Source organism: Erinaceus europaeus, chromosome 17, assembly GCF_950295315.1.
Source record: "Erinaceus europaeus chromosome 17, mEriEur2.1, whole genome shotgun sequence".
NCBI classification, from domain to species: Eukaryota; Metazoa; Chordata; class Mammalia; order Eulipotyphla; family Erinaceidae; genus Erinaceus; species Erinaceus europaeus.
Window position 1 is genome coordinate 73,363,628 of NC_080178.1, and position 22,426 is coordinate 73,386,053.

The 22,426-nt window shown below is 47.4% G+C and overlaps 1 protein-coding gene across 3 annotated transcripts in view; it reads left to right on the forward strand.

The window, feature by feature from the left end:
• PTPN5 (protein tyrosine phosphatase non-receptor type 5) overlaps positions 1 to 22,426 on the forward strand; it is a 63,593-nt gene that overhangs the window by 18,060 nt on the left and 23,107 nt on the right. For 2 of the 3 annotated variants that reach the window (XM_060177051.1, XM_016185078.2), the window contains exon 2: positions 6,945 to 7,021. In XM_060177051.1, coding sequence (XP_060033034.1) covers positions 6,997 to 7,021 — 25 coding nt within the window. In that variant the 5' untranslated portion in view covers positions 6,945 to 6,996. Of the gene's footprint in view, positions 1 to 1,383; positions 1,621 to 6,944; positions 7,022 to 22,426 lie in introns of all 3 variants that reach the window. The other variant, XM_060177050.1, reaches the window with a different exon arrangement.

Consider the following 22,426-nt stretch of genomic DNA (forward strand, 5'->3'; position numbering starts at 1 on the left):
TTCTCTGAGTCTCTGTTTTCTCATCAGGAAGGTAGATTGTTCTTCCTAGGACTAAAGGGCTTGTTGTAAAGATGAAGGGCTGCCTTACCTCATTTGGAAAGAAAGAGAGGGAGAAGGAAAGCAAGAAGGAAGAAAGTCATAAATGAGTGTCTCGGGAAGTGGCCCCATCCCACATCATACTCCCTATCCACCTCCCCTTTGTCAGATGGAATTTCTTTCTGTTTCTTGGGAACTTGCTCTCACCTGCAGGCTCAATTACATGCCCTTCTTCTGCCCAGAACACCCCCCCCCCCCAGCTAACCTCCACTCCTTTCCACTCTCATCTTAGATTCTTTCCTGGCAGCCTTCCCTGATCCCTGTGGCTCTTTGGGGGCCTTGTCACTGTCTCCCCCCAATCCCGCCAAAGCACCACCGAGCGACTTGCGCTTCTCCCACCTTGCTGTCACTCCCACATTCTGCCGAATAGCCCAGGCTTCATTGCATTTCTGGGATTTCGCCCCATAACCTACATGTGGTAGGTATTTAGTAAACACTAGTTGAATAAGTCAGTGGTCCCATTGCTGAATCAAATTCACATGGAAAACTCATCCACAGACAGGCCCTTCCAGTGCCCTCATGCCCCCCACCTCCACCCGCACTCACCCAACTCCACTCACACACCCAAACCCAGCTCCCACCAAGACAGCAGGAGGGAGAAGTCATCATTTATCTGGCACGTTCCAAGCTGAGAACACTCAGACCTTGTGTTGGGATCCAGAACACTCCAAGTGTGCAGTCTGCTCAGACGTGGGGACAGATGGCTGGACAGTGGACAGCTGAGCAGGGAGGGTGGGCAGCCTGGTGGGATGGAAATAGCAGTGAACTAAGCAGTGGGAGCACTGGGCTCAGAGCCTGTCTCTCCCAGAGTTTGCTGGGGGGCCTTGCTTGCTAGCAACAGAAACTAAATCTGAGGAACTTAGTCAGAAAAGTCACTTAGAAGGTTTGGAGCAGTATGATAGGGAGGAAAATGGATCAAATGTTTCAAACTTTTTGATACATAGAGTATATGTTCTTTCCATCAATGCACTTAAGACTTCAAATTGGTAATCAGATTGAATTTTAACAGTGGGCTCAAATTTTTAATATATTTCTAATAATGTCTGTTCTTTGATATATTAAATCTCCTAAAAACTTAGTCCAGGGAGAACAGAAGCAACTGGTAGTGTTACTTTATAAGATACAGCTATATGTAAATAGCACAATAGGACATAAATTATGGTGAGGTCTTGTATGATACAGCAAAGCCTAACAATAGGGTTTTCAGAATTAACAAATTATTTGTTAATTTTCAAAATTGCCAAATAATTTGGTTATAGCAATAACTATTACCTTCTTAATCCCTAGGACATCAGGAACCTTCCCCTTTCTCTACAAAGCCAGTGTTTCTCCCAGTCCTGGAACCTCTAGGGTGGGACTCACTCTCCTACATGCTTCTCTTAATTCATACTAACTGATACTTCATCTGCTGACCACAACCAAATCAATACAACCAGTACCACTGCAACATGTTTCACTTCGGATTGTGTCCAGAGATATCAGGCATGGAGTATCAACTCTTCAGCTTTATTACTCTGCCACCAGGTTCCAGATGCTGCCATGATGCCAACCCCACCAATATGTCCTGAAACCCTACCTCCCCAGATATCTGAACCACAAGGGAAAGAGAGAAACAGGCTGGGAGTATGGATCAACCTGCCAACACCCATGTTCAATAGGGAAGGAATTACAGAAGCCAGACTTCCCACCTTCTGCACCCCGTAATGATCCTGGGTCCATACTCCCAGAGGGATAAAGAATAGGAAAGCTGTCAAGGGAGGGGATTGGATTGGATATGGAATTCTGGTGGTGGGAATTGTGTGGAATTGTACCCCTCTTATCCTATGGTTTTGTCAATATTTCCATTTTATAAATAATTTTTTTTTAAAGAAATCTTGGAGAATGGCACAGAATCACAGGTAACTGGCCCTTTCTGTGATAAAGGAGGGGCAGAGAATGATGTGGGAAAGGAACTCACTTCCAAAAGGAAATTGAGAATGTGTGAACTACCCCGAAAATCAACTGCTCGCCTCTCTGTGCCTCAGTTCCCCATCTGGATGCTCTAAAGCTGGCCTCCTCTATTCACATCACCAGAAAGCCTCTATTTTTAAATTTTTGATTAGTGATTTAATAATGATTAACAAAATTATAAGATAACAGGTACAATTCAACACAGTTCCCACCACCAGAGTTCCGTGCCCCATCCCCTCTACTGGAAACTTCCCTATTCCTTTTTTGTTTTATTGTTCCCTTTTATTGCCTTGTTATTATTTTTATTGTTGTAGTTATTGATGTTGTCGTTGTTGGATAGGACAGAGAGAAATGGAGAGAGGAGGGGAAGACAGGGGGAGAGAAGGACAGACACCTGCAGACCTGCTTCACCGCCTGTGAAGCGACTCCCCTGCAGGTGGGGAGCCAAGGACTCAAACCGGGATCCTTACGCTGGTTCCTGCACTTTGTGCCACCTGCGCTTAATCCGCTGTGCTACCACCCGACTCCTAAAACTTCCCTATTCTTTATCCCTCTGGAGTATGGACCGAAATTCTTTATGGGGTGCGGAATGTAGGAGTTCTGGCTTCTGTCATTGCTTCTCCACTGGACATGGGTGTTGGCAGGTGGATCTATATCCCCAGCCTATTCTGTCTTTCCCTAGTGAGGTAGGTCTCTGGAGAGGGGAGGTTCCGGGAAACATTAGTGAGGTCTTCTGCCTGGGAAAGTCGGGATGGTGTCGTGGTAGTGTCTGCAATTTGGTGGCTGAAAGGAGATAAAATATAAAGTGGGACAAATTGTTTAATAAATAGGAACCCAAAGGTAGGAAGAGAGTAGATGAAATTATGGGCCTTCGTGTGGGAAGAAGCTAGGAAGTCTATTTTAGGTATGTTCCAGGGGACCCGTGACTTTAGTAATTTTTGCCTGAACCTGGTAGCTAACGTGCAGGTGGACTAAAAATATTATCGGAGAAGATGGTGTCAGAGTTGAGAATAGGCCTGGAAAACTGGATCAGGGCAGAGAGTAGCTCCCAAACATGAGAAAAGTATATAAATACCATTAACTGTAAACCCCATTGATCTGACCCAGGACCCATATATATTCATATTTAGCACAGGAGCCTATGTAACCTCTGAGCTGTCAGTCTAAGCACCAGGAAGCTTCTTGTCCCAGCCTCAGATAGTGACTTCCTTATGAAGATCCTTTGGCAGTCAGTTATGAGGTGAGCAGTCATGTGTGCTCCCCCAAAGGCTCGCCCTGCTGAAGAGGGCTAGCTCTCTCCCCCCACTCATTCTGGACACGAAATAGCTCAGCCTGGTAACTTGTCTTGCATGGAGCTAGCATTTCTCTGCACATTGACTGTGCCCATGAAAATCTGGATGGCATGGGCCTCTTCCTGGCTGTAGTGTTGCCTTCTTCTCTGGAATAGAAGCTCCTGGCTTTACTCTACCCACACAGGAAAAAGTCTTATCTGGGTATGTTTTTGTGTGGTGGAGCCACAGGGGTGTTGACCAGAGATAGGAGAGCCTAATTGTTATGGGGACATAGCAAGTATTTCAGGGGAGAAGTAATGTTGAACAGAATGAGTAAGAGCAGGCAGGATGGAGAATAGTCTGGGCTAAGGAAACAGGATAAGCAAAAGCCTATCAAGGGGAGCAGATGGGCTCAATTCAAGGTTCAGATGTCTGGTGGGGCTGGAGCTTTGGAAGGCTGGTTGAAACCCCTTGTTAGAGCCACTGGAGTGTGAAGCCAAGGTAGAGTGCTTGTCTGACTGGGATAGGACCAGAAAGTTCATAAGCCTGGGATGCTTGAAGTCCTGAGCTCAATCCCTTGGCACTACATATTCTGTAGTGTTGCTTGAGCGTGTGTGTGTGTGTGTGTGTGTGTGTGTGTGTGTGTGTGTGTGTGTGTGTGTGTGTTATGAAATAAGCCTTTAAAAAGAGAGAAAAACAGCTCCTGCCTTCCTCTGCCTATGCCTCCCACCTGCACAACAATTCGAGCTGGGCTCCCCAAGGTGTCACGTGGACTGGGTTTCTCCACCCAAACTGACAGGACCATCTTGTCATGGAAAAATTCAAACCTGGCCCTCCTCTCAACTGCTGAGATCCAGGGGGTTCTGACCTAGATTACATGTGGTCCTTTAGACGGCAGGGCTCAGCAGCAGGTGCATGCTGTATTCCTCTACAAACGAGATGCTACTCTTTCTGCTGTTCTGATTATGAAATCAGCCATTTTCTAGGAAGCTTATTTATAGAGTCTGCTCTGTGCATGCAGCACTGAGCTATTCTGAACACAGCTTTGGGGCTTGGGAAGCTTAAGGTGTGAAAGCAGCTGTGAGTCACCCATGGGTGCCCCTCCAGAGCGATCTGGATACCTTTCTGTGTCCACCCGGAGGCCAGCCTACATGGGTTGCCCTCTAGCTGGGGTATAAAGAAAGAAAAATCGCACTAGAGAAGTCAGAGATAAGTGTCCTTAATTCCAGTCAACATGGCCACAGTGCACAACCCAGGGGAAATCAGGCCTCTTCTATACCTTCTCTGCAAGATGAGAGAGAGGTCTTCCAGATGTGTGATTCTGTGACTGCTCAGGACAGCGGTTGCAAAGGAGAGGGTTCAAGAGGCTTCACAAAAACCCGCCCACAGGCAGCTCAAATAATGACCGAATTTGAAGTCTCTAATGAGTTTTCAAGGTCAGGGCAGCATTCTCTGGTTCACCAAGTGTTTACTGAACTCCCACTATGAGCCAGGTATTGTGTGGGGCTTTGAAGTTGCCATTGTCAAGTCAATCAGAAATGGTGGTCCCTACCCTCATGTGGTTAAGATCTGAGATGACCATCAAATGGGATGAATTAAAGTGAGGTTTCAAACTGTGTCAAGCACTCGGAGTAAACAGTGCTGAGAAGTAGGAGATGGCAGAGCTGTTGAGGCAGACAGAAAAACATAATCAGAGGCACCGTGAAGAGAGGAGTCTGTCTAGTGTGGCCAGGGCCCAGAGGCCAGCGGGAAAAAGGACATGAAGTATTGAATAAACTGGGAAGGATAATACTAGGCCAGACCATGCAAGATCCAGTAAAATGTGATAAAGAATTCTTTTTGTCTTTGTTCTGAATCCAGTAGGGTGCCATGAAAGTATTTTTCTTCAAGGAAGGTTATATAATAAATGTTGAATTTTGAAAGAGTTGTTTCTAGCTCATGCCTGCTCAACCCAGTTGTTCAGATTGTAATCAGTCTATGAAGCCACGTGAATTAAAGGCTTATGCAGAATGCTTTAGAGGCCAACCTCCAAGGATCCTAAAAACAGTGGATGCCAGACCACTAGCCAGAAGGTCTATGCACCAAGTAGAGTACACACATTATAGTGCACGAGAACCGTGGTTCAGCCTCCAGGCCCCACCTGCTGGGGGGACACTTCACAAGCTGTGAAAGAATGCTGCAGGTATCTCTATCTTTATCCCTCTCTGTCTCCACTTCCCTTAAATTCACTGTTTCTAACCAAAAAAGAAAGGAGAGGGAGGGAGGGAAATGGCCTTCAGAGCTATGGATTCAGGCACTGAGCCCCAGTGGTAACTTTAGTAGGAAAAAAAAAATCAGTTAATGTAGGCCAGAAATCCTGGGTTGGGCCAAGATGGAGGTGGTAGAAAGACAGAAAAGTGGTAGGACTCAAGTGACATTTAAAGAACCGTGATGGAAGGGGTTGGGCAGAGGTGCACCTGGTTGAGCACACATGTTGCAGTGCACAAGGACCCAGGTTCATGCCCCTGGTCCCCACCTCCAGAGAAGAAACTTCACAAGCAGTGAAGGAGTGCTACAGGAGTCTCTCCTTCTCCTTCTCTACCTCCCTTCCCCTCTCAGTTTCTCTCTGTCCTGTCACAAATAAGAACGGTAGCAGGCCTCACCCTGTGGAACTGCTGGCCTTTAGGAGTTGGGATTCTCAGAAACCCTGCCAGTTGGAGTGGCGAAAGAATGAAAACAATGCCAGTCAAGGATAACTCAACAGTGAAGGCTTGTTTTTACCCTTACTGTTCCAGATCCTCAGATAGGCCTGAAATTAGGCTCAAGATCAGTCTAAGAAGAAGGATTGAAAGACTGGTGGGCAGAAAGACAGCTGTTCTTTTAGACTTCTTGGAAGTATTCTGCTAACCAGTTTCTTTTGGTTGGCAGTTTCAGAAAAAAAAAATCTAGATTGGCATAACGTAAAATGTTGGCACCTATGGGGAAGATACTGGGGCATCTCTTGGTGGACATGTTACCCAGTCAAGACTCAGGATGAGAAGGAAGAAGGGAACTCTGAGGCCCTGGGCAGTCAGTACTCTTGGGCCGTCTCACCAGATGGCACCAGAGCCATCGTAAATCCACACTTTAAGCACAGCCCCTGAGCTTCTCAGGTCTTCCGGAACAGATTTGAGAAGCACAAGGAAGAGGATCTCATTGATCCAGCCTCATTTGTGTGCCCAGTATTGGATCACTTACTGTCAGAGGTCAGAGATGTGAAGGGCAAGCAGGACCACAGGAGCATTTTTAGCCATTGACAAAGGAGGGGACCATGGTGATGAATTGCACAATTGTCCTAGAGTTATGTTCACTTTACTGATACTGCATTGGGTCAGTCTGATCTCGTGCTGTCTTTTTCTACTTTACTGGACAAAGGAAAGAAGTTAGACCCCAGAATAATACTGGGAAGAGCTCAAAGAAGGTTTTTGTTTTGTTTTGTTTGCCTCCAGGGTTATCACTAGGACTTGGTGCCTGCACTACGAATCCACTGCTACTGGAGGCTGTTTTTTCCAGAGGGACATGGTGCAAAAAAGTCTTTTTTTTTCTTTCAGTCTTTGCTAAGGGTTTCATCTGGATCCCAGCTCATCTCAATTTTTTATACCACTGCAGGATTGAGGACAAGAACCACGCTGCTGATGACTCCGAGGGAGGTGCCCTGGTCATGTGCTGCAGTGAGAGGCTGCCGGGTGAGTCTTCCCAGAGGTCAAGTGCTTCCCAAGAGCTCTGAATGGAGGGAGGGCTACCTGTGAACCTGCCTGGTAGGAGTGACTAGCTGACCCACCTGTCTTCATTTAAATGGAGGTGTGTTCTTATAGTCCCCCACCTCTGTCTTTCTGACCTGCTCCAGGATGTGACCTTGAGTGGCTGTGCTGGGGACAGTGACACATGCAACATGACTATGGCACAGCTCAGGTTTAGTAAACAGCAAGGAAGCACTACGTAGCCTCGTGGTGAGAGGCCCAGCTAGGTGTGCAAACTGCTGCCCGAGTCCAGCTGGTCACACTCCTGGGAGGCACTGTGGACACCACAGAGACATTGCCAAGACCGCCCTGAGGGTGCTACACATCCCTGTTGTAGAATAGATGCCTTGGATAAAATAAAGGCAAGGTCAGTGGGGATTTTTTTTTTTGCCTTTATCCCCTTTTATGTATTTTTTTTCTTAAGTTCAGTATCCATTGCAGAATATAACTGAAAAGAAAGGTCAGTTTTATTCTAATGTACAACATATATTTTCTGATCTCTCCAAAGTTTTCATGTGAAAAAATTAAAAAACAATAACAGATTGGAGGGTACAGCAAATTCATGGCATGTCTATTTTAAGACAGTGACATACACCCAGTGAAACTGTAAAAGATCTTTTGGTCTATGGAGTAAACCAAAACTTTCTTTCTGACTCTTAAAAAAAAAAAAAAGTAAAATAGGCTTTTGAATTCTAACTTTGAAGTTGCAAATCTATAGTTTTTCTGGAGCCTTGTGGTTGGCCCTGAACCTGAAAGGGGAGTTTAAGGTAAACACCAAAAACAACTAGGTTTAGCTCTAAAAAAAAAAAAACCTCTAAAATCAGAGACTATTTCATTCACACCTTGGGTGGCCAGGCTAAACTACTACTTCTTCTTCTAGCGTTTGCCCTTCTTCCGTAGCCAGTCAACAGCGTCAGGTTGAAAGCTGTCAGGAGCTGCTTGTTGCTGGCTTTGAAAGTGACTGGGATCCATGTGGATTCAGTCGGCTAGGAAGGATCGTCAGTTTCCCCAGTGAATGGGTACTCACGGGATGCACCACGAGAAGGTCGATCCAATGCAACGCTAAGCTACTTCTTCTTCTTCTAGCGTTTGCCCTTCTTCCGTAGCCAGTCAACAGCGTCAGGTTGAGCCTGATGTAAAGTTTCGAGACCTCCTTTGAATCTGGAGAGGTGGCAGTCGTTGACTATGTGGGTCATAGTCTGTCTGTGGCTGCAAGGGAAGTTCCGGTCGTCTCTGGCTTCCCAGCGATGGAACATAGCGGCGCACCGGCCATGGCCTGTTTGATAGCGATTGAGGAGGGCCCAATCATAACATGCTAGGTCAAAGCCGGGTTGACGCTTGCAGGGGTCTGTGATGAGGTGTTTGTTCTTGACCTCAGCTGACTGCCAACTCTGTTTCCAAGAGACTGGAACAGAGAAGTTCAGTGTAGGCATAGGGGACCAGATTGGGTGACGAGACGTCAAGCGTTGGACAGGGTGGGCGAAGATATCCACGTATATTGGCAGGTCCGGTAGAGCGTAGACGTGGGAAATGAACTTAGATGATGCTGCATCCCGACGAATATCTGGCGGGGCGATGTTGCTAAGAACTGGCTAAGCTACTGATGAAGTAAATCAGGCATCCAAGTGAGGGTTGAGCCACTGGGTGCAGTTCACGCCTTACCCAGTAGGGTGTGCCATTGCTCAAAGTACCCCCTGTAGTCGGTTGAGCGCTATGCCATTTTACAGAAGTTGTGGAAAACCAAAGCAGCTAGCTTGAAAAAGATAATTCTCCAAATGGGGTGCGAGCCCTGCCTGCAAACATCTGGAAGACTGCTATGTGGAGGGTACAGCAGTTTCATCCTGTGTCTACTTGAAGTTCAGGAGAGGTCTGTTGGTCTATGAAGTAGAGCAGAACTTTCTAACTCTAAAAGTGATCTAGTCATCGAGCACAGTCACTAAAAGCAAGAAAACGAGTGTTTCGTCACCAGAGGCATGAAAGTATTGTCTGGCTAGATAGTGCAGAGGAAATTTCCACAATGGTGGGAGGTCAAGATGACATCAAAAGTCACTGTCAGCCATTAAATAGTTCTGTGATTCAGATGTGAGTCATAGAATTTGGAAATGATTCTACAATCAGGGATGGCCCTGTTGGTTAGAGGGGAACAATCCATGACAGTAGGACATGATGTTTAGGAGTCTGAAGAATAGCATGATATTGAGAAAAGAGTGTAAGGTTTGGTCTTTGGACATGGTTATTCTGCTTATAAGACGTGTACGGACGGGTAAGCCACTTAATCTGCCTGGGTCTCCAGTTCTCCTTTGTAAAATGGAAACAACAGCATAGGAGTATCCTTACAGCAGTACCAATAATTTCCTTCACAAGGCTTAAGTAAATAAAACCAAACAAGTAGTCATTTAACAAATACTTATTGAATACCTACAATGTGTCAAGAACTGTACTAGAGTATAATGGTCATTAGAATAGATGTACCCCTTACCCTATTTTGAGTTTCTTCTGAAAAAAAAAAAATGAGGTGAAGCCATAGCAGAGAGGCTATAGTAATAAGCCCAATGTGTTGAAATCCAGCCCTCCCTCACACTCCTCCCCCAAGAAAGTACTGGACATCTCCACCAGAGCTGGCAGGTTGTCTTCCTTGTGTCAGGAATTCTTCTAAATATTTTTATACATGTGTCTCATGGGATCATCTCCATGACCTTCAGGAGTCAGTGTCCTTTGCTGTCTCTTGTCTTATAGGCAAGAAGACAGAGACCCAAGGACATTGGAGAGTCTGATGATTGGTGATAGTCCCCCTCCAGAGCCCATGCTCCTGGACACTGTCCCATTCATTGTCACCAGGGACCCACTGTCATTTCTATGAATAGAAGCAGGAAGATCTAAGATGTGTCTACCCCTAGGAAGGAGTTGGGAAGAAAGTAGGCAGTGTCATCATACCTGACCCCATCAGTGTCCCTTGGAAATCGCTTCCTGTTAGGGGAGCAGGCAATGAATATGACCCTCTTGACTGCCATGATATCACTCTTAATGTGGTGTTGAAGTGACCCTGTTTCCTGCATGAGGCTCTGGATTTTTCAAAGGCAAGTACCTCTCTGTACCATTGATGACTATTCATTGAGCTCCTACATGTGCTGGGTACTCTGAGCATTGGAGAGCCAACAGTGAGCCTAACTGAGCACCGTTCCCACCTTCACAGGACAGTATTGTGCACTGGGTGGAACAGGGACTCTGGACACAGTCTTGGATCCAGCACTTGCTATTGGGGTGATCATGGACAAGTTTCTTAGCCTCTGTGACAAGAATAATGTGCATTGCCAAATAAAGTTATTAGGGGTCAGGTAGATAGCACAATGGTTCTACAAAGAGACTCTCATGCCTGAGGCTCCAAAGTCCCAGGTTCAATCCCCTGCTAGAGCTAAGCAGTGCTCTGGTTAAATAAATTTAAAAAATAATAGAGTTAGTCATAGTTTAAGTGAATTAATAGGGAAAGGAAAAAGAACTGGGGACTAGATGATGGTTCACCCGGTAGAGCACATATTATATTGTTCAAGGCCCCAATACCCAATACCTGCAGTGTGAGAAGCTTAACAAGTAGTGAAGCAGTGCTGCAGGTATCTCTATCTCCCTTTCTCTCTCAGTTGCTCTGTGTGTGTGTGTGTCTATCTCTCTGTCTCCCCCCTTCCTTTTCAATTTCTCTCTGTCTCTATCTAAAAAAATTTTTTTCAAAGAAAAAACAGTACCTGGCATGTAGCAAGTGCTGTAGTGACATTTGCTGCTGAGGGAAAGAAAAGCAACAAATAAATAAATGCAAGTATTATATAAGTAACAGATGTAAGGTGGCAGAGACAGGAAAGGACTGTAAAGGAGCTGGGGTATTTGACAATGAAAATAGGTTGGTGCTGGAACTCCACAAGGAGTAAATGTCCATGAAAGTACATCAGATGAAACCACTGGCCTAAACTGCTACTTGGGTCTAAAAAGATCTGGAGGCATAAAGACCAAGAAAACTGGAGTCCTGGGCCTTTAGACTGAGCCCCTGGGAGCCTCAAGCAACTCTAGTGGACATGTAAATATGCAGTCCCCCACCCCTCTCTCTTCCCCTTGTAGCTGGCTTCCCTGCAGGGCAGGCAGAGTGAGGACCGCCCAGGCCTGTGTGACTCACTTTTCCCACACACATCACCAGGTGGGGGCGACATGGCCAACACTGGGCCCAGGTCACTCAGACCTGAGCCAGCATGGAACAGGTCACATAGTCCTCCCAGATGGAGATATCTGGGTGACAACATCCTCAGGCATCAACAACACCCCCAGGCCAGCCCGTAGCTGCTCCACACAATGCTGGTCACGAGTGTGTGTCCGCATGCGCACACCACACAGTCACTGCATACGTGTGCTTGTTCTCATCTGCCACGGCCTCCTGTTCTCAGACTCACGTACACAAGCCCACACAGTCACCCAGACACGTGTACAGTCTCTGTCTCATGCAGCACTGCAGGGCACACACCTACCTTCATACCCACACCCCTACAAATCTCCGCCCTCTTACACACTCAGACCCCAGCCCCGTGCTCCTGTCATCCACCCCTTCCACTAGACGTGCTGCCTAGAGATGGACAGAGCTGCAGCTGCTCCCTGTTCCTTTTTGAAGGTTTATTTTATTTTTAAAGGTTTTTTTTAAATGTTTAGTTATTTACTATTGGATAGTGACAGAGAAATTGAGAGGGGAGAGTGAGATAGGGAGAGAGACCGAGAGACACTCGCAGCCCTGATTCACCACTCATGAAGTCTTCCCCCTACAGGTAGGGACCAGGGGCTGGAACTCAGGTCCTTGCACACTACCATGTGTGCACTTATCACCTGGCCCCCTTAAGGTTTATTTTATACATTTCACTATAATAGACGGAGAGGCAGTGTGTGTTTCATACAAGAAACAAAGTAGGGCACCACTCACCACTCTGGTTCATGCAGCACCAGGAATTGAACCAGGAACCTCAGGTGTGAAAGCCCTGCACTCTCCCCCACCTTGATTCGATCACTTTCTCTCCCATAGCCACACCCCTACTCACACACGGAAACAGACCAGCATGCACACTCCTCCCCATGCCGAGTGTTCCCTGGTTCCAGCCCGCGGATCTTGAGTTTCCCAGACGCTGTGGCGACACCGGCTGTACACCTGGTTGCCATACCCACGCCATGCATGTGCACCACTCTTTTTCACTGTTACCTTCCTTTTCTTCTTTCTCTTTCTCCCTTGCTCACAATCACCCAGACACATTTATACATTCAAACTCACCCCCCACCATTGTGTTCACATGTGCATGAAACCGAGCAACCCTGCTGGTGCTGAGACCTCCTCTCCGTCCGCAGCCAGCATCAGTACAGGCCTCACCTGGGACTGCAGCTTTGGGGAGGGGCAAGGGGCACAGGGCAGAGGGAGCAGGAAGATACACAGCAGAGTGTTGCTGATGATGCAGCATCCCCGTGTGTGGTGCAGTGTCCCCTGCGCAGGCCTTCTCCTGACATTTACAGGCACTGAGCCCAGGTGCAGATGTAACCCAAGTGGCACAGCCCTCACCTGCACAGTCCAGCCTGGCAAGAGTTTGTTGTTGTTGTTTTGCCTCCAGGGTTATCCATGAGGCTCGGAGCCTACACTACAAATCCACAGGCCCTGGCAGCCATTTTTCCTTTCTTTCTTGGTTTCTTTTTTTCTTTCTATTTTTGTTGGACAGGACAGAGAGAAATTGAGAGGGAAGTGGGGGGGCAAAGTGGGGAAAAGAAGACAGACACACCTGCAGACCTGCTTCACCATTCATGAGGTGTCCCCCCTGCAGGTGGGTCCAAGGGCTCGAACCTGGGTCCTTATGCATGGTGATATGTGCACTTAACCAGGTGTGCCACCGCCCTGCAAGAGCCCTTGTGTATGTGCACACAGGCATACTTGTCTGTGTCCCAGCTAGACCCACACTCAACCCAAGAGCTGCTCTTTGGTCACCCCTCAGACCTAAAGATACCCAGGTAGGAGGCTGGGTCCCCCTCCAAATGTGCCTGCACCATAGCAGACTTCAGGCCATATGGGCAGAGAGCTCTGAAGCCCAAGTGACCACCAGCATGGCTTGGAAAGGGGGCCTGTGGACACTTCCCAGACCCTGTGGATTTCTGACACCATAGAAAGTGATGTGACTAGAGGAGCAGAAGCACAGGGATGGGGACTAGGGACAGTGGTATTCCCACAGGGTCTGTGCATGGTTGTGACTGAACACTAGAGAGGCCTAACCATTGACCATTTTGGTACACACAACTGACACTTTACATCACATCTGGTGTCTTCAAGACTACTCCTTGCTCATCCCAAACTGTGGATCATGGTGGGTGCCAAGTGGACCCGTCCCTGCGGGGGCCAAAGTCTCAGCAAGAGGCCTCTTCCCATTCTGGGTGGGCAAGATCTGTGTAGAGAAAACCCTAGTTATCTTCATCCTGCTGCATCAGCCTGTGTCCAGCAGGTCAGAGCTTTCACAGCCATCCCACCGTGACCTGGACAAGGTCAACACCAATGGCCAGGAACCAACTCAGTTCAGTTGAAAAGGCAGCTGATCCTTCCATTGACTCAACATTATATTTTATTCTTATTATTTTAATTTGAGAGGGAAAAGAGAAATTGAGAGAAAAGTGTGTGGAGATAAAGGGGTAGAATTAGAGATACCTGCAGCACTGCTTCACCACTCATGAAGCTTCCATCCTGCTGGTGTAGAGATTCAGCAAATTTTTACCGAATATCCATTCTGTGCCCAATGGTAATACAATGGAGAGCAATAGGGAGTCGGGCAGCAGCGCAGCAGGTTAAGCACAGATGCCACAAAGCACATGGACCAGCATAAGGATCCTGGTTCAAGCCCCCAGCTCTCCACCTGCAGGGGAGTCGCTTCACAGGTGGTGAAGCAGGTCTGCAGGTGTCTGTCTTTCCCCATCTCTGTCTTCCCCTCCTCTCTCCATTTCTCTCTGTCCTATCCAACAACAGTGACATCAATAACAATAACTACAACAATAAAACAATAGCAACAAAAGGGAATAAATATTAAAAAATGTAAAAAAAAAAAAAAAAAAAAAAAAAGCAATGGAGAGCAAGAAAGATCTAGTTCCTGTTCCAAAAGAGGACAAGGCACCATGGAGGATGCATGAACCAGGTGGCCTTATCTTGGAGGGCGGGGGCAGAGAAGGCTCTATGAAGAAATGCCCTTTAGTTAAAGAGTCTTGTTTCATGTCTTTAAGAACCAGCTACTAAAGCATTCTAAGGTCCTTGATGAGCCTTGCTCTTTGTCTGCTAACCCTCATTCTCACATAACCCTCTCACTCCCCATCAGGTGCCGGGTCACAGTTCTGACTGCCCTGGGAGCAGGTGCAGGAGCACAGGTGGGCAGACTCAGGGAAGTCAGACCTGAACGTCCTGTTGTTATTGAGATGCCTGTCGGACACTTGGCAGCTTAGGTTCTGTTGGACTTAAGCGTCTTTAAGTAATAGTTCTGTTTTCATTCTGCTTTCTGATTCCATGGTGTTTGTTGTAGCTGATGATACAGTGAACTATCTTTAATTTAAGCCTTCAGAATAGAGGTTAAGTGGCTGTGCAGTAGCGCAACAGGTTAAGCACAAGGACTGGCATAAGGATCCCAGTTCAAGCCCCTGGCTCCCCAAATGCAGGGGGGTTGCTTCACAGGTGGTGAAGCAGGTCTGCAGGTGTATGTCTTTCTCTCCCCCTCTCTATCTTCCCCTCCTCTCTTGATTTCTCTCTGTCCTATCCAGTAATAACAATACCAACAACAGGGAGAAAAATGGGGAAAATGGCTTCCAGGAGCAGTGGATTAGCAGTGTAGGTGCTGAGCCCCAGTGATAACCATGGAGGCAAAAAAAAATAGATGAAAACATTCTTGGATATACTAAGAACCCTAATTGGAAATAAATTTTTTTTAAAAAAAAGAACCCTAATTGGGTCATATTTTATAATTGTCCCATTGTATTGAGAAGTAGAAGCCCTGGTAGAAACAAGACTGCTTGGAGGTATTCTTGTGCCCTACTACACTCAACCCACGGTCACCCTCTGCCAACCTGAGCAGCCCATACAGTTAATCCTAGCATCCTGCACTGGGACTAACACCAGCCACCCCAACCTTCAGTTGGCCTTGCCCCAGTGGCAGTCCTCTTGGGAAAGTCTGAATTACCTGACAAATGACTTCTTCTTCTAGCGTTTGCCAACAAATGACTAAAACTGCTAATATAACTTACATTTTCTGTGCATTTCTCTTCTTTCCTTTTTTTTTTTTCTGACCACCATGACATCCATGGAGCTTTGTGCATGTACAATTCCACTGCTTCCTGTGAACTTTGTTTTCTTATTTCAACATAGAGGATGAGAGAGAGGGAGGGAAAGAGAGATAGAAAACAGGAGATCGCAGCACTGCTCCACCACTGGTGAAGCTTCCCCCTTTGTATGGTGTTCTTATATGGTAACCAGGGACTAGAACCCCAGTCCCTGTGCATGACAATGTGTGCATTATGCTGTGTGAGCCAGCTCCCCCTCTCTGTGCTTATTTTTAAACTTTTATTGCAATAACATGATTTAACCATAAAGGTTTCAGGTGTTTGGAGTTTTGATTCAGCATATATGTATATATATATATATATTGTTTGGTTTTGTCTTCCAGTCAATTGAAATACTCTATTTTTAGATTGTATTTATTTTATTTTCTATTTTTATTTGTGATTAATAATGAGTTACAAAATTGTAAATTACAAAGTATAGTTCCACACCACATCCACCGGCAGAGTTGTGTGTGTGTGTCTCTCTCTCTCCCTCTCTCTCTCTCTCTCTCTCTCTCTCTGTGTGTGTGTGTGTGTGTGTGTGTGTGTGTGTGTGTGTGTGTTTACCAGAGCACTGCTCAGCTCTGGCTTATAGTGGTGCAGGGGATTGAACCTGAAACTTTAGAGCCTCAGGCATGAATCTTTTTGTATAACCATTATGCTATGTGCTGTCAAAGTATTTCTTTATAACCGTTGTATTGCCTTCCCATCTCCATGGATATATTTCTTTTTTTATTTTTAAAAATTATTTATTCCCTTTTGTTGCTCTTTTTTATTGTCGTTGTTATTGATGTCATTTGTTGGATAGGACAGAGAGAAATGGAGAGAGGAGGGCAAGACAGAGAGGGGGAGAGAAAGACACCTGCAGACCTGCTTCACTGCTTGTGAAGCAACTCCCCTGCAGGTGAGGAGCCGGGGGCTCGAACCATTATGCCGGTCCTTGTGCTTTGCGCCACCTGCGCTTAACCCACTGTACTACCACCCAACTCCCCATGGATATATTTCTAATGTGTCTCTGTGGTGTTGTGTTATCATTCATGGTTTTCACACAGCACAGCTTCTGAGGTCCTTCCATGGTGCTGTCTGTGCTCTAGTCTTTTGCTCTGAAGGACTGAATAACACTTCCCACAGAACTCCAGAACACTGGGCCTACCAGCACTCCAAATGTTGATCATGCAGATGCCTCTGCTCCTCCCACCCCACCACAGGGAGGGAACCTTGGCTCGCCTGCCCCTTAGGGGCAGTGTAAGACGTCCTTGAGCACTACTACCAGTGTTCAGACTTTTGTTTCCTAGACTGATTCCAGCAGAGGATCTGGAAGAAGTTGAGCAGAGAACTGGGAAGAAGTTGGCATGAGTGTAGGTAGGCTGGGGAGATGCCAGGCCATTATGGTTGACCGTGGTAAGACATGGGTCTTTGATCCTAAGGACAAGGGGAAGCCACTGAGTTTAGTTAAAGTGGAGGGTTAGATTCATTTTCACTTGTGTAAGGCAGCAATGAACCTTTATTTCTGGGAGAGTCCTTAAAGACCCCTAATCACACTCTACATTTAGAGAAGGCCCCCAAGATCCATAGGTGTAGTGAGAGACCCAGGGCCACACCACTCACTAGAGGCAAAGTTGGGATTCTCCAACCACCTTCTTGACACTTTGTCAGAATGATGGCACCTCTAGCTGCCAGGGGCCAGCCTAGGGTGGCAGCCTCTGGAGGTCTGGTATGCTTTTGTACTGGAGTGGGGGTATCCTTAGCTTGTTCTTGCTCATGTCCTGGGCTCCCCTTAACCTCTCAGGGATCTTAGCAAAACCCACCAAAGCCCCCCAGCCTTCTGCTGCCAGGGGATCTCAGGCTTCAGCCTTTTAGATACTCACACAAGCAGTCCTAGTGACACTTCCCATGCCTGCCTACTGAACAGGAACCACACCAAGACTTAAAGATGCACGTGCTGATCCTGGCTCTCCTGCTTGCCCACTGGGCCTCAGTGTCCCCATCTGTGAAGTGCCAGCTTTATGCACAGTGCTGATGTGAAGCCTCAGGCACTCTGCTTCCCCATCACCCCATCACCCCATCACCCCATCACTCCATCTCCTCTCTGTATGTTCTTTTCGCTCTCGGTGTGGGCAGCTGCAAGGGTTGGTGAACCAGCACCAACCCTCAGAACTGCATTGACCTTTTTTTTATATAGACTTGTACTTCTGGGCCTCCACTCCAAGAGGCACAAAGAACTGAACCTTTGTTGGTAGCAACAAAGCTGTTAGCAATTTCAGATTTTTGTTATATCCCATCCAAAGAGTACTTGTGTGGCTGTTTATTTTGAAAGCTTGTTAATGTCCTGGGTTTAATGAACTGGCAGAGACAAAGCTGCCCCACTTCTGCCACCCCCAGTCAAGTCCCACTCCATCGACAGCCCCAGCTGCCAGCCAGCAGCTTCAAAGCCCCTGTCCACATGGAGGCAGGCAGGACACCACTGTCCTCCTGGGGTGGGGGCTCACCTAGAAGGTGAAAGACAAGTCCCTGCAACTGCCTGACCCTCAAGCTCCCCTTCCCCTCAGCCGCCCGCCCCACCCCCAGGTCTGCTACTGTGTATTGAGTGTTCACCCAGGAGGCGATTCCTAGTGTCCCCATTGTCCACAGGAGAGATGAAGTCACTTAAAGCCATGCAGGGAGTAAATGGCAAAGTTGAACCTCACACATAAGTCCGTGTGACGCCAAACCTTCTGATGCTTTGAGTCACATAAGAGAAGCTTCCTCCCAGGAAACAAAGGCACTTGTGTCGGCAGGAAGAGCCACAGAGAGGCTTCTTGTTCTCAGAATATGCCTGTCAAGAGTTCCCACACCCTCTTCACCTGCTCCTTTCCCTAGCACAGTCTTCCCGAGGCCAGCAGGCAGCTTTCAGCACCTCTACACACACACACACACACACACACACACCCCTCACAGATTAAGTACCCTACATCCTTACTTAAACAGCTTCCCTCTTACTCATCTTTTTGAAAAATATTTAATTTTATTTATTATTGGATAGAGACGGGGAAAATTGAGAGGGAAAGAGTAGAGAGTGAAGGGGGAGCACCTGCAAACCTGCTTCACCACTTGTGAAACTTCCACCTTACCAATGAGGACCAGGGGCTTGAACTTGTGTCCTTATACACTGAGGCATGTTCAGTTAACCAGCTGTGCCACCACCTGCCCCAATTACTCATCTGAACCCTGCTTGTCTCCAACACCGCCCCTTTCACCACCACTGTGGAGTCTTCCCTACCCTGTGCCAGGGAAGCAGGCTTGACCCCTTTGGCCTAGAACAGCTACAGCTCCTTCTCTGGTGACTTCCACCAACAGGAAGGAAAAAGAGACAGCAAAGGCCAAGCCTGGGACAGAGAGTCCGGTTAGGAAGACAATGCTGGAGTTTTGTTGCCTGGGCATGAGTCTGGCTCTTCTGTCCTCCACCTTCAGGGCCTTAGGTAAGTCAGTTAACCTCTCAGACATCTATTTTCCTGGCTATAAGATGAGGACAGACTTCTTACTTGCCTCCTATGGTGTTAGAAGGATTGTCTGAGGTAACGTTTATAAATCAGTCACAAGAGCTGGGCAGTGGTACAACTGGTTGAGTGCACCTGTACCCATGCACAGGGACCTGGATAAACCCCTACTCCCCACCTGCAGGGAGGAAGCTTCATAAGTGGTGAATCAGCTGCAGGTGTCTCTCTCTCTTTCCCTCTCTATCACCCCATTTCCTCTCTGTCCTACCTAGTAAAAAAAAGAAAGGGATTAATTTTTCCTCTGTCCTGCCTAGTAAAAAAAGAAAGGGATTAAAGAAGCGAAAATGGCCACCAGGAGCAGTGGATTCATCATGCGGGCACTGAGTTCCAGCAAGAACCCTGGTGGCAAGTATGTAAATAAATAAATCAGTCACTGGGATGCTTAGAACTGTACCTTGCTAGGCTTGACAGCCCAAAAAGCAGAATAGACTTTGTGGCTTAGAGGAGGAAGAGATGGTTTAGCCAGACCTCTCAGACTTAACACTTGGTTTTAATCCAGCACTAAGTTCAGTGGCTTAGAAGAGTCACTTTGGGAGAGTTCTGCATTGCCAAGAGGGAAAACAGAATAGCTGCCACCTTCACGGTGCACCTTTCTCACCTAGCTCGAGCTAAGTTCTCAGGACAATGACTAAACACAACTCAAGGACCAAGAAAATAGCTCTCGTTGTAATGCAACAGACTTTCAAGCCTGGGCCTCAGAAGTCCCAGGTTCAGTCCCTGGTACCCATCATAAGCCAGAACTGAACAGTGAGAAGGTTTTTTTTTAAAAAAATCAAATTAAAAGTCTCACAAATGATCTTTTGACAATCTGCTTGAGCCTGACAGTGTAAGTCCCCTCCTGCTGCCCCACTAGCCTATTTGCTGACTGGCAGGACTGCTGATCCAATGGGTCCTACATGATAACTTTCCTGAGCACCCACTGTCTGATTTATTCACTCGCCTACTCTTGCCCGCCCCCCCCCCCTTCTTTCTCTCTGGCTCTGTGTATGGATCACCTGTACCTCCTTTCTTCGCTCAGCCTCACTCTGTCTTGCTCTTGCACTCTGTCTCCGCCCCCTCTCCCCACACCACCACAAGGCATGCCTCAGGGTAGCCGCCCAGATCTTAACGTGCCTGCAGGAGGAGTCTAGAGCAGGAGTCCAGCAGGAGTCGGGTGGACTATTGTAGCCCAGCCTCAGCAGCCAAACACCATCACTTGTGCCTCATGCTCATCTTTAGCACAGTCAGCCAGTTCAGGGGGAGGGGCACAGCTCCACCTGTTGATGGACACTATCAGAGAACTAGTTTAACAGCTTGCCCAAGCTGTGAAGCAAATACACGGGGAATACCCATGCTCTGTGTCAGAATCCTCTTAAACACAGTCTAGTTGTTTTCTACACCATTCTGCCTGCAGACTGCAGAGAGGGACACGGCTAGGACCTGCTTGCCTTCTAAGAGCAATCCAGGGCTTCTGGCTTCCAGCCCAGACCTTGTCATCTTGCCACCTCCTTCTGAGCACTTTTCCATCTTATTGCTCACTGATCAGCAGGACTGATGAGTTGGGACTTTGTGAGAAACCAGTGCAAATTTCCAGAACCTCACACTCATCATTAATTTGCTTTTGCCCAGAGGGACTAGAATTTCCTTTTACCAGGGCCATTCTGACTCCTCAGAGTTCTGCCCCTCAGCATTAGGGTCGAGACACAAAACCTCGATGTTTGCAGGTGAAAAGAGTGTTTAGGGAATCTTCTCTTCCCCACCCACACTCATCAAGATCACTCCTCCAAGATCAGGCTTGTTCAGGATGGTATGGCTGTACACCACTCTCACTCCTAGTTTGCTTATTACACTCCCCCCCCAAAGGGGGAGAGCAGACAATGGAGCCCACCCATGTGGACAGAGACCACAACAGTGTCCATGCTCAGTAAGGTGAAGCACACCCTCCTGACACCAAGGGTAAAGTCTAGGAGCGTGATGGTTGTGATGGCAGAAGAGACTGATGAGCCTTTCCTCCTAGATTCTTCCACCCTTCTCAGTTCTCCTAGCAACACCTCCCCGTAGATCTGTATTCAGAATCTGCTGAAGCAAAAAATTCAAAATAGGCCTTCCTGGCCTGCCCCATTCCATCCCTTTTTAAGTTTCCACATCTTCCTGTGGATCGTGGAAGCCTGGTGAATTGTGGATACCCACCGTTCACTGGCTCTGTGACTCTGGGAAGTCTGGGCAAGCAACTTCTCTCTACCTCTGTGGCTACCGCTGTGAGATTGGGACATTATCAACCTACAGCATGAGTCTGGGTGTGGAAGAATTTCAGAGTCCTGACACAGCCCACTGGGCAGGAGTGGTGACTGCTCCCTGTCATTTAACCCCTCCACAGGTGGGCACTGTAAAGAACCAACCCAGGTTTACCTCACAGCCCTCTCACAGCCCCCACTATCCCCACAACAAAATAGAAGCAGCACAAAGACCTGAGTTTGGGCCCCCGGTCCCCATATGCAGAGGGAAAGCTTCACAAGTGGAGAAGCAGAGCTGTCCCTCTCTATCATCCCCTTCCCTCTCAAATTCTGGCTGTCTCTATCAAGTAAATAAAGGGAGAGGGAGAGGGAGAGAAACAGACAGAGAGACATGAGGCTTCTGCAGGTGGAGACCAGGTAATTTGTGTCCTCAGTCAAGTATACCACCACCCAGCCCCTTGGGGTTTTCTGAATGATGGCGGGGTATAGAAAGCAGAACATCTGGGCTGTGGCAGTAGCTCAGTGTGTCACAGCCCTGAATTTGCATGCCTGAGACCCCAGGGGCCTCACACATTCAGTTACCAGCACCTCCAGAGCTGAGTAGTGCTCTGGTCACTCTCTCTTTCATCTTTGATTCTCTCTTCCATAAGAAATAAATCTTTTAGGAAGGAAAGGAGGTAGAAAGAAGGAAAAGAGGGGAAGGGAAGAGAGAATGCTATAGTCTCATTGAATGTCTCAGTTCTGGACTCTAGAGACAAATTGTCTGACTCTTCACTTGCCCTATCTCTTAGCTAACCTTAGCCAAGTGACTACACTTCCCTATGGCTAAGTTCATTATCTATAAATGGGGGTGATACCTGCCTCCTAGGATTGGAGTGAAGATATAATGTATTCATGCATGTGAAGCACTTAGAGCAGCCTTGGTGTGAGGGGGCATCCCGTCTCTTAACTAACCCTGCTCCTCACAGTAGCTGACGTGGCTCTGCTGTCGACCTTCAACAAGCATTCACCCTCTCTGCTGCTCAGTTTCCCCCTCTGAAAAGTTAGCAGATTAGAACAAACCCCACCCAAGGGCCTGCCAGGCTCTATCAGTGGTTCTGGAAGTCCAGGCAGAGCTGAACATGTTTTTCCATTGGTCAGGGTCCCCTGTGACTGTGGGCCCAGTCACGAGGTCACTTCTGGCCGTGTCTGCAAAGGGAAGAAAAGCTGAATGGGACACAGCCACCGTTTTCATAAACAGGAACAGGCTGCGCCAG